The sequence below is a fragment of the Melanaphis sacchari genome, unplaced genomic scaffold (genome assembly GCF_002803265.2).
Source record: "Melanaphis sacchari strain LSU unplaced genomic scaffold, SCAv2.0 Contig28_pilon_pilon, whole genome shotgun sequence".
In the NCBI taxonomy this organism is placed as follows: domain Eukaryota; kingdom Metazoa; phylum Arthropoda; class Insecta; order Hemiptera; family Aphididae; genus Melanaphis; species Melanaphis sacchari.
The window spans coordinates 2,625,492-2,638,269 of NW_020271162.1; the positions used below are offsets into that span (position 1 = coordinate 2,625,492).

At 27.1% G+C, this 12,778-nt stretch overlaps 1 protein-coding gene across 1 annotated transcript in view; it reads right to left on the minus strand.

The window, feature by feature from the left end:
* Window positions 1-1,811: 1,811 nt before the first annotated feature.
* LOC112595608 (nephrin-like) overlaps window positions 1,812-12,778 on the minus strand; it is a 46,903-nt gene continuing 35,936 nt past the window's right edge. The window contains exons 12-20 of the mRNA XM_025340874.1: window positions 9,225-9,494; window positions 8,547-8,828; window positions 8,171-8,343; window positions 7,157-7,373; window positions 4,849-5,040; window positions 4,327-4,503; window positions 3,977-4,113; window positions 3,570-3,756; window positions 1,812-3,074 (exon numbers count right to left, since the gene is read on the minus strand). Coding sequence (XP_025196659.1) covers window positions 2,707-3,074; window positions 3,570-3,756; window positions 3,977-4,113; window positions 4,327-4,503; window positions 4,849-5,040; window positions 7,157-7,373; window positions 8,171-8,343; window positions 8,547-8,828; window positions 9,225-9,494 — 2,003 coding nt within the window. The 3' untranslated portion in view covers window positions 1,812-2,706. The remainder of the gene's footprint in view (window positions 3,075-3,569; window positions 3,757-3,976; window positions 4,114-4,326; window positions 4,504-4,848; window positions 5,041-7,156; window positions 7,374-8,170; window positions 8,344-8,546; window positions 8,829-9,224; window positions 9,495-12,778) is intronic.

The window sequence follows — 12,778 nt, forward strand, 5'->3', positions numbered from 1 at the left end:
GGTGTATTACGTAACATTAAAAATAAAGTTGTAAAATAAAAAAAATATTTAATAATAATAATAGATATACAAAATATCACTATGTATGCATATTACCACTTTTATTTGTGTTTTTTTTCTCCGCAACTTTAGTCATGTCTCAAGTGATATTATTATTTACTATATACTCGTATACATTGAATGTAATATTTTTCAAGACGAATAAAAATAGCCTGATCTAACTCTTTTGATGTTTGTTAAATTCAAATAGAAATGAAAGTGGATGTAAAATATACATTTATTATTATTTAACCTGCTCGTAAAAGTTTAAAGATGTCACAACTATAGGTGATTTTTATGGTATTATTATTGAAGCACGGTCAGACGTACGAGTCTAGAGATTGTGACTTGTCTCATTCTAAATATCGTCTTGGTGAAGCCAGTTATATATTGTTAGTTTAAATTCAAACCAATATTTTCATAAATAAACGAGTATGAATGAAATTGGATTTATAGAAAATATATTCATATCGATTATATTAAACATAATATATAATAGGTTTCCTATGCATTTATACATGAGATGCGTTTTAAAAATATTTAGTGCTTGTAAAATACATTTAAAGTAAAGATTTTTGATGATAAACATTTGAATTTACTTAGTTCAGTAAATATTATCAAATGACTTCAAATATTAAATTTATTATTTTTCAATCTAAAACTACAAACTATTTTCAAATAAATCTAAAATAAAATATCATAACTTTCAACATTGCAAGTATTTACATTAAAGTGTAAAAACTGCGTTGAATATTAACTATAATGTGATATTAAATGTTAATTGAAATGGTTTCATATACTAAAACTTATACATCTAAAAATAGCTTAGATTCATTTTTTTTTGTCATTTTTTTACCAAAATCACCACGAATTAATCCAAGGATGAAATAAATATCAACACAATATATTTGACTCAATTTACATTATCTTTATTCTACATAAGAATTATTACTTAAATAATGAATAAACTTAAAATCAATTGTACAATTATATGATGTAGGTAGGTAGATGAATTTATTTAACAAAATAAACTCACACATATATATATTTATAATATGCATATACACAAGCATGTAAAGGACTTAATATAATAGGTACATCATAATAATATGTTTTACTTATTTTTAAGTGTTTAAATGAAAACAAAAACTTAACGAAACTCAATAGCAAGAAAATTCTAATAAAGAATACATACATATTGAAGTCTTAATGTAGTAAATTAATAAACAACAAAATATAATAGCTAATTTATTGTTGTATGAATAATTTAATGAAAAGCTATTTAGAATTAAAAAAAAAAAAACACGGTTCAGTCAACCAATATTTTCGGTGCGCTTATAATAGTTATATAGACTTAACAGACTAGTTAAAATAAAACAATTTTAAATCTTTTCGAGATCACAATAAGTAATAATTTATTGTAGAAGAGCATAAAATAAAAGTTGCAACCAACGCTTCAAGATTTACATAAATATTTTGACGTAATTCCTGCATGAGTCTATAATGAATAATCTCGTAATTTTTCGGTGGAACACACTACTATTTCAAGAAATCGATTTTTGGTATATATGGGAGTATACGCGTATTATATATGTATTTTTTTTTAAATCTTACATTTATATGTAAATAATTAACGCGCACGTTGTTTAAGTTTATAATAATATTTAATCTAATAATGTTTATTCGTGACTAGAGTATACATACCAATATATAATGTTATATACATATTAAATGAATCATATTATTTTATATGATTATATTATATAAATAATTATAATATTATTAATACAGATGATGAAGTTTTGACATTCAATCGAACAAAGCTCGACAGAGAATTATACTTACATAATATCGTATTATGAATGATGTCGGAAAATTGGGATGTTTTTTTATTATTACCAGTTAATTTTTAATTATAGATAATTTCTTACTACATACTTAATAATAGACCTTCTAATCATCTTAATTGCACATTTTCTATGCAGTTTGAGGTGATAATAATTGGATTCATAAATTATATAAGAATTATGCTATTTTTTTTCATATTTTATGTTTAAAATATTTGAATTTTCAACTTTTTAACAACTTTAACAACACGAATTATTTACATTCACAACTGACGATTAAACCTAACATTAAATGTTATTGGGCTCATAAATAGCATATTAATAAATTAATAAAACAATAGCCGAATGATGATTAATTGACAAAAACACAGAATTTAATTTGAAAGAAGTTTAAGTATGTGGAAAGCTAATAACTATAATAATATGTCGGTATACTGAGTACCACTATCTATTCCATCAAGGATCCACCCACAAACTAACTTTATCATAAAAAGTTTCAGGCGAATAGAATTATGTACATTTTTTAGGTAGCTCATTATTTTGTTATTAAATTAAAAAGAAGGTTGAGGTAAAAATGCATATTGCTATCTGTTCACCCCATCATAAACGACGTATGAATAATATGCAGCTCCAAGGTTTCTTTAGAACATGACGTAATAGGAAAATGACATGAATAGAGGAACCCGATTGGAATAATTGTGTTTCGTGGACTTGGTTTCTGATGAATTTCAGAATCGAACGAATCACACGCAATGCATATGACCGGAAATTCATAGTATATTAGTGGTGTGGCGAACGGGGTAGAGCAGAAACGATAGACTCAGACTAAGTGTCCTTCCGTTTCATCCGGTTTGTGTGCGAAAGTGGTGAGAACATTTTGCGACGAAAACACCGTGACATCGGGTGGCGGAGGCGGTGGGGGCGGTGGTGAGTAATAATTAAGTTTGCTGACCATTGGCGGTATCATCGAAGGTGGCGGTCGATTTTGCAAAATCGGTGGTAATGGCACGGCCCGAGCTGTCGGTATGCCCGGCGCGACATGGTGAGATTGCTGTAGTTGATGCTGCTGATGATGAAGATGATGATGATGCTTCTGCTGTTGATGCTGTTGTGGATGCTGTTGATGCGGTTGGTGATGGTGGAGGTGATGGAGGTGATGATGATGGTGTAGGTTGGAAGTCCGATTCTCTGCAACACACACGATGAGCCAATATTGTTTCGGTCAATTTTTTTGTTCGTTTGTTTTTTATTTCTTTTTTTCGCAGATTTGTGTCGTTAGCTGACACGTCGTGTGCTTATATTATCACAATAAATAGATTTTACGATGATAGGTTAATTGAAACGTGTCTTTATAACACGTGTACTAAACAATTATAACGATAATACAATATTGTTAATTTTATGTTATTATCATTATCATCATAATTGTTATTATTATTGCTGCGATGTGTTGTGTTATATGCGTAAACCGAAACCATATAATTAGTTCAAGCGTGTAGTATGTATATATTTATATTTTTTGATATATATATATATATTTTTTTTATATAATATATATATATATACATATTATTATAATAATGCAAAACTCCGTCCATGCGAAGACAATTTAAGGACTGTTTTGCAGGCCTTAAAATATATTATGTGGCGGTTAGCGGAAGGTTAAACATTTTCTCAAATTACCAATATTTCTTATGTCGTTTGTATTTTCGTGAATATTGTAATGTTGTATTGATTGGTCAGAGTTCATACTTAAACCACCGCTGTATTGAACGTGCTGCTGTAGGGGATGATCACAATCGTTGATGAAAGGATAATCAATCTGTTCGATTAAATACGATTGTTCGGCAGACTTTTGCTGTTGATCGTCCTGTAAACAATATTCTGTTTATTCAAACTTCCGTTACAGCCATAAAATCCATATTTAAATAATTGTAATTTTTATTTTTTATCCACCCTCTCCTACTACGTTATAAGTTTGTTATAAATATCAAATACATTCATCGTTTTTTTTTTTTTTTTTAATGTATTAATGTAGTATCATGCCCTCCTCATAAACTTGATATATTTAAAACAATGATTGTACTTACATTATAATCTGGAGAAACATTTGAATATGTTTCCGATTTGGCTGAAATTGAGCTTAAATTTTCTTCATATCCACCGTTATAGGTATTCGGTGCGTACATTTCTATCGTTGGCGTTTTACTACTTGAATCGTTGTTTTCTGTAAAGAAACGGAAATTTCTTAACATGAATACCATTAAATAAGTAATTTATAAATTAACAATTATCGCAGGATTCTAACCCGTTTAAAAATGTACAGTAAAAAAGACAAATTAAAACTGTTTATCACTACAGTTATTCATTAAAGCACACCATTTTCGAAATCCCTCCCAATAAATAATTTTGTAAATAATATAATACTAATTAAACATACCATTGTTTATTTGTTTGTTAACGTTACGACGCCTGTGTATGCAATACGATACAACGCATATGCTGATGAGTATTAAAATACCACCAAAAACTCCCAAGAAAGTGAACACGATTCGCATTCCTTGATCATCGGTCGGCTTCTCTTGATTCGAATCGGACTTTGATTTCACATTTTCTTCTGTAAAACATAATATCAACAGTTTTCAAATCAAAACGATTTCAATAATATGAACGACTATGCGTCTTATCGTAATATAATCCCGTTATAATATATATATATATATTAAATACTATCGATGTGAAATCCAACAAAATATTATAATAATATTATCGTATATATTTTATTTAGTGTACAAAAATCACAAAAACGTTATAGGATGTAACGTTTTGGAGAACAAATATTCATGGTTGGTCCACATGGATATCTTAATTTTATATTATAATATAAACATAAATAATTGCACCTAAGTTTCTAACTTAAATCTAAAATACATTTAATAATGTTATTTATCACTTTACTTACTTGTGGTTACTTTAAGGCTCTGGGCCATGTAAGAACTCTCCCCATACATGTTATGGGCCATGATGCTGAATAAATATGACGTTAATGGTTCGAGTCCGATGACCGTGTGATGGGTTTCGTTTCCGAGGTCCTCGAAGTGAAAAATTTTGCTGTCGAATGCCCGGTACCGAAGACGATATGTAACCGGTTCGCCTAAACAAACGAAAATTTAGCTCACGAAAATTATTATTTATTATTGTATTAGAGAAAACAAATAACTGGTATGTCAAATAACATGATGTTTCATGTTCTGATAAGGGTAAATTACTCGATTAATATTGTAATTGGTTACAAATTACGAGTTACACTATAATTGTGTATCTAGTTACGAGATATTAGATACATTAGAAATGTATAACTGGTTATGAATTACAGTTAAAGTTACAACTTATTATTTATTTATGTTTATTTTTTCAATACATTAACACTATTGTGATGAACAACGACACTGTTAATTAATATTTATTTTTTTTTTTTTTCGGAGGATTTCATAAGAAAAATATATTACTTATATTAGTTATGATTGAAATTTCTATAAGTATCAAATTAAAATATATTTTAAAATATTTTACGAAAATTCAATAATTGAAGTGTATTTAGAATATAACATCACAAGCAAAATTATACAAATATTAAACAATGAACTGTATACTCGTATATCAATACATTTACACGGAGTATGAATAAAATACTTACATACGGGCAGTTAACTTATTACTAGTCTTATATATTATTGAATACAATTAAACATTAGTGATTTATTATAATTATTATTTCATAGCATTATTATTTATTGTAAATATATGTAATACTTCTGATATAAGTGAAAAATGCAAATAAAAAAAGATAAGAAGATTCATCATATGAAATAACACGTGTAATCGAATTTTTGTAATGACATTTTTTTTTTTTTTTTTTATTATTAACTACTAATTCCAAATGGTTGTTAATTACGTATATTATATACATTATATATATTTCAATTATTGTCAATAATCTCCGCAAAATTGATATTTATATCGTCTAACTATTATCTTTTTAAATGTAACTTTAACTTGTGTTGTTATTCAAAATTACAATAAAATGTTTTATTAGTTCATTTTAAAGTTACTAGAATATTACATAATTAATTACAAGTTAAAAGTTAAGTTCTAAAAATTTAAATTAATTAAGTTATTTTTAATCATACAACTGATAACTAGTCAACCCTGACTCATAAATATTTTAATGCTATGCCTGCAAAAAATTTGATTCTCCGAGGAGAGTTTATTTTCTAGATAAAATTCATAAAAAAAGAAAAAAGTGCAAAATTATAGTGAAATCGACTTCATATGATATATTCATCTTATAGAATATTTTTAGTATAGGTATTTAAATACTTTAATTTGTTGGTAATGATTACTTCTTAAATACAATAACATTATATTAAAAACTTTTATTATTATATTTTTTTTCTTTTTAAATTTTTAAGTCCTAATATTTGTAACCCGTAATATTAATGAGTTAATAATTAATATAATACTACTTATTATGCCTACTATTATAAGTAAATAATATTATCACTCCGTATAAACTTAGTGACTGAATGAAATCTTGTTAGTATCGTGGGGGAGGGGTACTTATGATGAAAAAAAACTCTTTTTATACGGATGCATACTTTGAAACAATTAATATGTTTATAAAATTTAACGATAATTAAATAAAGTAATAAACGTTTAAAAAAAATAATAAAATAAGATTCATATGGTTTACGATAAAAATAAAATTTAAGAATTTTTGTAAATATTTTAAATGCTTCTTGTTCTGTGTGGTATTTGAATACTATTGGAAAACTTGTTTTTCACGGAATTTTTAATCAAACGCTTCGTAAAAGTATCTCTTACAGCGCTGTGTGTACTGTTATAATATTTTCGCTGTAATTTTAGCCTAAAACCCTCGTACACCAAGTGCACTTATTGGCTGTCGTCGCGTCGTGTAGGCACAATTACTATACGTGGCACGGGTTGCGGTAAACGAGTGTTCGCGAGAACGAAAACATAACAAGGAACCGCGTAAAATAAAAATAAAAATATAAAACGATAATTCGAAACTTTCGGTTTGTATAATATTAACACTTGTTACCTACTACGGATGTTTGGACGGAAAAAAATACCGAAACACCCAGTGCAACGCATTGATTAAAATACAGCGGACGTGCGTGTGCGCCGCCGTCGCGGTCGTACACGGTAATATTATTATTGTAAGTAAGTTATAAGAACAGCGGTCTTACCTCCGTCGAATCCAGGGGTCCACGTCAGCATGGCTTTGTTGTGCGTGACGTTCGCCAATCGGAAGTTATACGGCGGGTCGGGGTGCGAGAAGACGGTCAACCGGTTAACCGAAGTCGTCCGCCCGAGTTTGTTGGACGCGGTGCACACGTAATCGCCGTAATTGTACTGGTCCACTTGTAGTATCGTCAGAGTCGACTCGTAAAACGTTTCGTTCAGCTGAAACGCAGTACGATATATTATTAGTATTATTATTATTATTATTATTATTATTATTATTATTATTAGTGTATACAACTCGTGCGTTGTTTATAATACGACGTGACCGTCGACGATTATTTTAGAGTCGTGTTTTTTTTTTTTTTTTATTCTTCCTGCCTTGTAAATTGTACGGACGTGCTCGATATCACCCCCCCCCGAAGCGCCGTCGCAACGATGTCATAGATTAAACGAGTAGTCTACAGTAGTACGTATGATATCAATTATAATATTATATAATGGTAATGTACCCGTTGACTTGACACGGCGTACCAAAACATGAGTAATACCTATACCTACTACAACGTACGCCTATAAACGATGATGTAATTCGGTTTCGATTCGATTGGAGAATATCTAATGATCGCGCAGGCAAAATCAAAGACAGATACATTTTTAATTAATTTTCGTGTTATTTTTATTACTTTCATTATTATTCAAAGAACCAGTAGTGTTCCAAGAAAAATTGTTCGAGTAGGTATATTCATAGAAAACGTCATTATATAAAATAAAAGAATCACGTAGGTCAAAGATAAATTAAAAAACGACAGAAGTAACAATAAACACTGCTAATTCATTTTTAATATATAATTATAGTTTGAGGTTTAATTTTGAAAAAAATATTAAAATTTTTAACATATACCTCCAAGACATTTTTTATTTTACCATATAAAAATATTGACTTTTCGGTCTAATAATATGTACACAATTTTTTATATATAAATATATTTTCTAAAAAATAAAGCAATTATATTTACTTGTTTCTGTTCCACAATGTATTTATCAGGTATGTTTGTTATGTTCAACCCATCACGTTCCCAAGAAAATCTAATCATTGGAGCGCCTACCGCTCGGCAATGAAGTTTAGCTGACATACCAGCATTGCTAGCAGTTTTTGATTCATTTTCCATTGTTAGTATTTCAGGTTTATCTGTAGCACACACGATTTCAATCAATTGGTAAAAAAAAAAAAAAAATAAAATAATAATTTTAATCGTATTATATGGTTACACATTTTGTTTTCTTAGTTTATCATTATTGTTGAATTATTTTTATGACATTTGTAAAATAATAATATAATTTTACAGAGTTAAGTAGGTATTGATTTAGAAGTATTAAATAAGCATTACTTACGTTCCACAATCAACATTACAGAATGTGATGATTCGTTCCCTATACCGTTGTTAACGACGCAATAGAATATTCCAGTATCGAATTGTGTTGCATTTAAAATAGTTAAATATGAAGTAGTATTTTTAAGTAATATTGATGTGCGATCGTCAAAGAAAAAATTTGGACGCGTCCAGCTTATATGATCCGGACCTAACGGAAATCCTTCTATTCGACACCAAAGTTGTGCATCGTCACCCTCGCTTACGATGACGTTATTAGAAGTATTAGTAATAGTTGCTCGATCTAAAAAAACAAAAAAAAAAAAAATGAATATAAATCAAATTTTAAAAAAAATATTAAAACATATAAACAATTATTTGTGTCTAAACTCTAAATAATAAATAAAAAATAAAAAAAATTGTCTACAAAATCAATTATCTTTAATAAACTTGAAAAATGTATTTGAATTATGTTGTAACATAATATTATAATAATGATTATATATGATATTATTGTAAACATGATTATTTTAGCATAAAATAAAAATAATTTAAACCATATTTTATTAAAAGATTAAGAACTTAGATAGCTTTAAAATATGAACCGCATTGATCGGTATATGTATGGATATATTTTTTTTTTCAAATACTCAAAAACGGATTTAAAATGTTTATAATAATAATCACCACAGATGCTTACGTTTTACTGATATTATAAACCAAAAAGTTGAAAACCCTTCAGTATTGCTCGCTTCGCAACTATAATTTCCAGCGTCTTCACGTTTAACACCGGTAATATTTATACTGGAATCTTGTACACGCCGGTTGTATACTGAATAAAACGGTTTGTTATTTTTGAACCACTTATACGTGATTTGTGAAGGCTGTCCTTTTGCCTGCAGCGTGATGAATATGTTATCTCCTTCTGTATACGTAATTAAATCGGGATACGAATCAAAAGTTGGTTTGTCTGAAAAATAATTATTAAAATATTTTTATTGCCATTCCTTTGTAGAATATATTTATTTTTGTATAATTATTTAAACATTTATAAAATTTAATAATATTTCTATTGGTTAACATTAATATCATAAATGAGTATATCGAGTATGCTGATGGAAATAACCGAAGGAAATTTGCTATTAATATTATTATTTTTTCCATTTGTTTATTTTTTATTTTATTTTTTTTTTTTTTTTTGACCGATGTTAAATAGCAAATAAAATGTAATAAAATATTTAATCTATGTAGGTTATAAAAAATCTATCAAGAGTAATGTTGTTATTTTTTTTTAGTAAAAAATGGTATTCATCGTCCAATATTTATTTGGTAAAATTAGTATATTACTACATACAGTAGGCATATTATCATATGACATCAAAAGTATTTAAAAAATTCGATTTATATAAATGCTCAATGCAGATCTAATAAAAATATAGGTCAAACTTTTAACAGTAAAAAAAGGTTTCACACTCGTACATCGCCATAGTACGTAAATTAAAAATAATAAAAAGAGAAAATCAAGTAATTGAAGGTAGTAAGCTAACAATATTATTGAAGCCGGTAAATAAATTATGAAAATAAAGAGAGCAGAAAATCTAAGGGGTTTAAAAACAAATTACAGTAAATTGAATAATATACAAATATAAATTTCCGAAAATGCTTAGAGAGAAAAAAAATGTTTTAAATAAGTAGAGAGGAAAATATTTTTAAAAACTCGGAAGCCTAGTACGGATGTACTATATACGTATTATTGTTACGCGAATAATATAAATTTAACAATTGTGCATATAATATGACTATATAACATTTTCACCTTTGCCATTTTCTTGTGAGTTATATTAATAATAGAAACTACTTTTTCATTCGAAATAAATAATAGTAACCACAATTTAGATTTTGAATGAAAATGATACATTTCATCGTGATTGAGGTCGACGTGAGTCGTTCCTTAAATCCTGATACAAATAATAATAAAGTATATTATTGTAGATAAGTAAATTTGTCCACCACAGCGCATATATATAAAATCCTCCGTAAGTCACGTAGTAATCGGGTGGGTTGTTTTTTTTTTTTTTATTTTCGGTTACTAATAAAACCGTTTGGGCATCCGAATTGGCTCCCATAGACAGGGTACGATTCATGATTGATAAAAGTGACATGGAATTGGTCCCTCGAATAAGTGATGTAAGTAGCGCGCTTAGGATTCGTATACTAACATATTATGTATATATCTTTAAATCAATTTCTAAAGGAAGATTTAAGTTTAAAACCAATTTACTGTTATCTATCATATTGTATATATAAATATACATATATATTATTTATAAAAAGTAAATTATCAATAAATTTAAAACAATCGTTACTTAAATCAAATCGTTTGTTGAGATAAATGTAATTAAATATACCAATATAATATTATATTATTATGCAATCTATACGCTACAGTATGTTGATTTAATATAAAAATTTAAAAAACTAACATTAAGCTACTGATAATAGCAGAAAAAAAATAGAATAAAATAGAATAGGTACTAAATTTCTTTATCAGTGTATTCGGCAATTGTGCGACACACATTTTATCAGATCATATTAATAGTATTGTTACCATCATTCATGATTCGATCATGGATTATTTCGAATAAAACTAGAGTAGAAAGTAAATTTGGTGCAGTGGTCTGTAAACCTCAGTATCAAATATTGTGACATGCGATATTATGGCAACAAGAGAGTTTTTAGACTTTCGTTTGTAGGAAAAGATTAAAATAGTTAAGTTTGAGTATAACATTATATATAACTTCTGTTAAATTGTAAAATGTCAATAATATTATATAAACTGTTTATAAATTAAAATAAAATGAAAAAGAGCTCAATTTACTGTAAAATAGATTTCGAGAGCACTTCATTATTGAAAAGGATACCGTTAATTGTTATTTATGTGTTTGATTTAAATTAAATAACAAATTATTAAACAGGAAATACGACTCTGAGTGGAGATAGTGGTTCAGCGTATATGTTAAAATTAATTTTTTTTTAAATATTTCTTATTATATTATTGTTGTTATACACGTATAAGTCAATGCCAATGTAAAATATAGCAGTGGTAAATACTTAATGTATTTGTTGTATACATTATTTTTAATTATTGGTCTAAATATTTTGAAATTTTCATTGTGTATAGAAAATAATGATATATGTAATTGCAAAAAGTGAAAAAGCCCTAATAATTTCTAAAATACTTCAAATTACTAACGAAAATACGTTAGAGGATAGATTGCTATTTTTCTGTTAAATATCTAATCTCGATCAATTGCGTAATTCATTTTGAGCGCTAATTAAAAATGAATTAGTGAACACTAAACCTTTAATTTTTTTTTTTTTTTATCCTAGCAAGAATAACTTATGAAGAATCTTGTATTATATTTTCAGGTCTTGAGTATAAACATTTTATACTACACAATTGTTTGTACATTTTCATAACTTTAATGAATTTCTTAAAAATATGAACTTTAAAAATTTTAAACCACCCAAAAAGTTGAGGACTAAAGTATTTTTACTACTCCTAAAAAATTAATGTTAGAGACACAAAATAAATGTAAAACTTAAACAAACACATTCCACTCAAATTCTCAGAATATTAAAGATGGGTTGAACCTTGAAATCTACCCACTTACGATCAAAACTCAAAGGTTAGGTGATTATCAGAAATTGATGCTACTTTATCCAAGATGAAAGTAGTTTTTAGTATTTATTTTATTTTACGTCATTAAAGTGTATAACAACGAAATCAGACCCAGATAAAGTTAACTAATATCTCAAGTTTATTTCTTCAAGCTTATCTATATATACGAAATTCATGGTTAAACGATTCGTAAAATATTATAAATAATATTTAAAAGTAGTGTTTCTGATATCATGTATCTGCCAATCATAACTTAGTTAAGAATATATTTCAATTTTATCTATGTGTTATAAATTGAACATTTTCTTTAATATGTTATAATATAACACCATTGATTATAAACTATTTCACGTATTTTTATCATGCGGCATAGATGAATACTAAACTTATAGTTTTACCTATTTATTAAATTATATACATCAAAATTCAAAAAGTAAGATTTATGCTAAAGAAAACACTAATTCCTCTTTAGAAAAAAACAAACACAAAATATTTAAAAAAATCTTAAAAGGAAAATGTACAATACCTTCAACCAAATACAAGTTATCGAATATTATAATACCTGCAATATT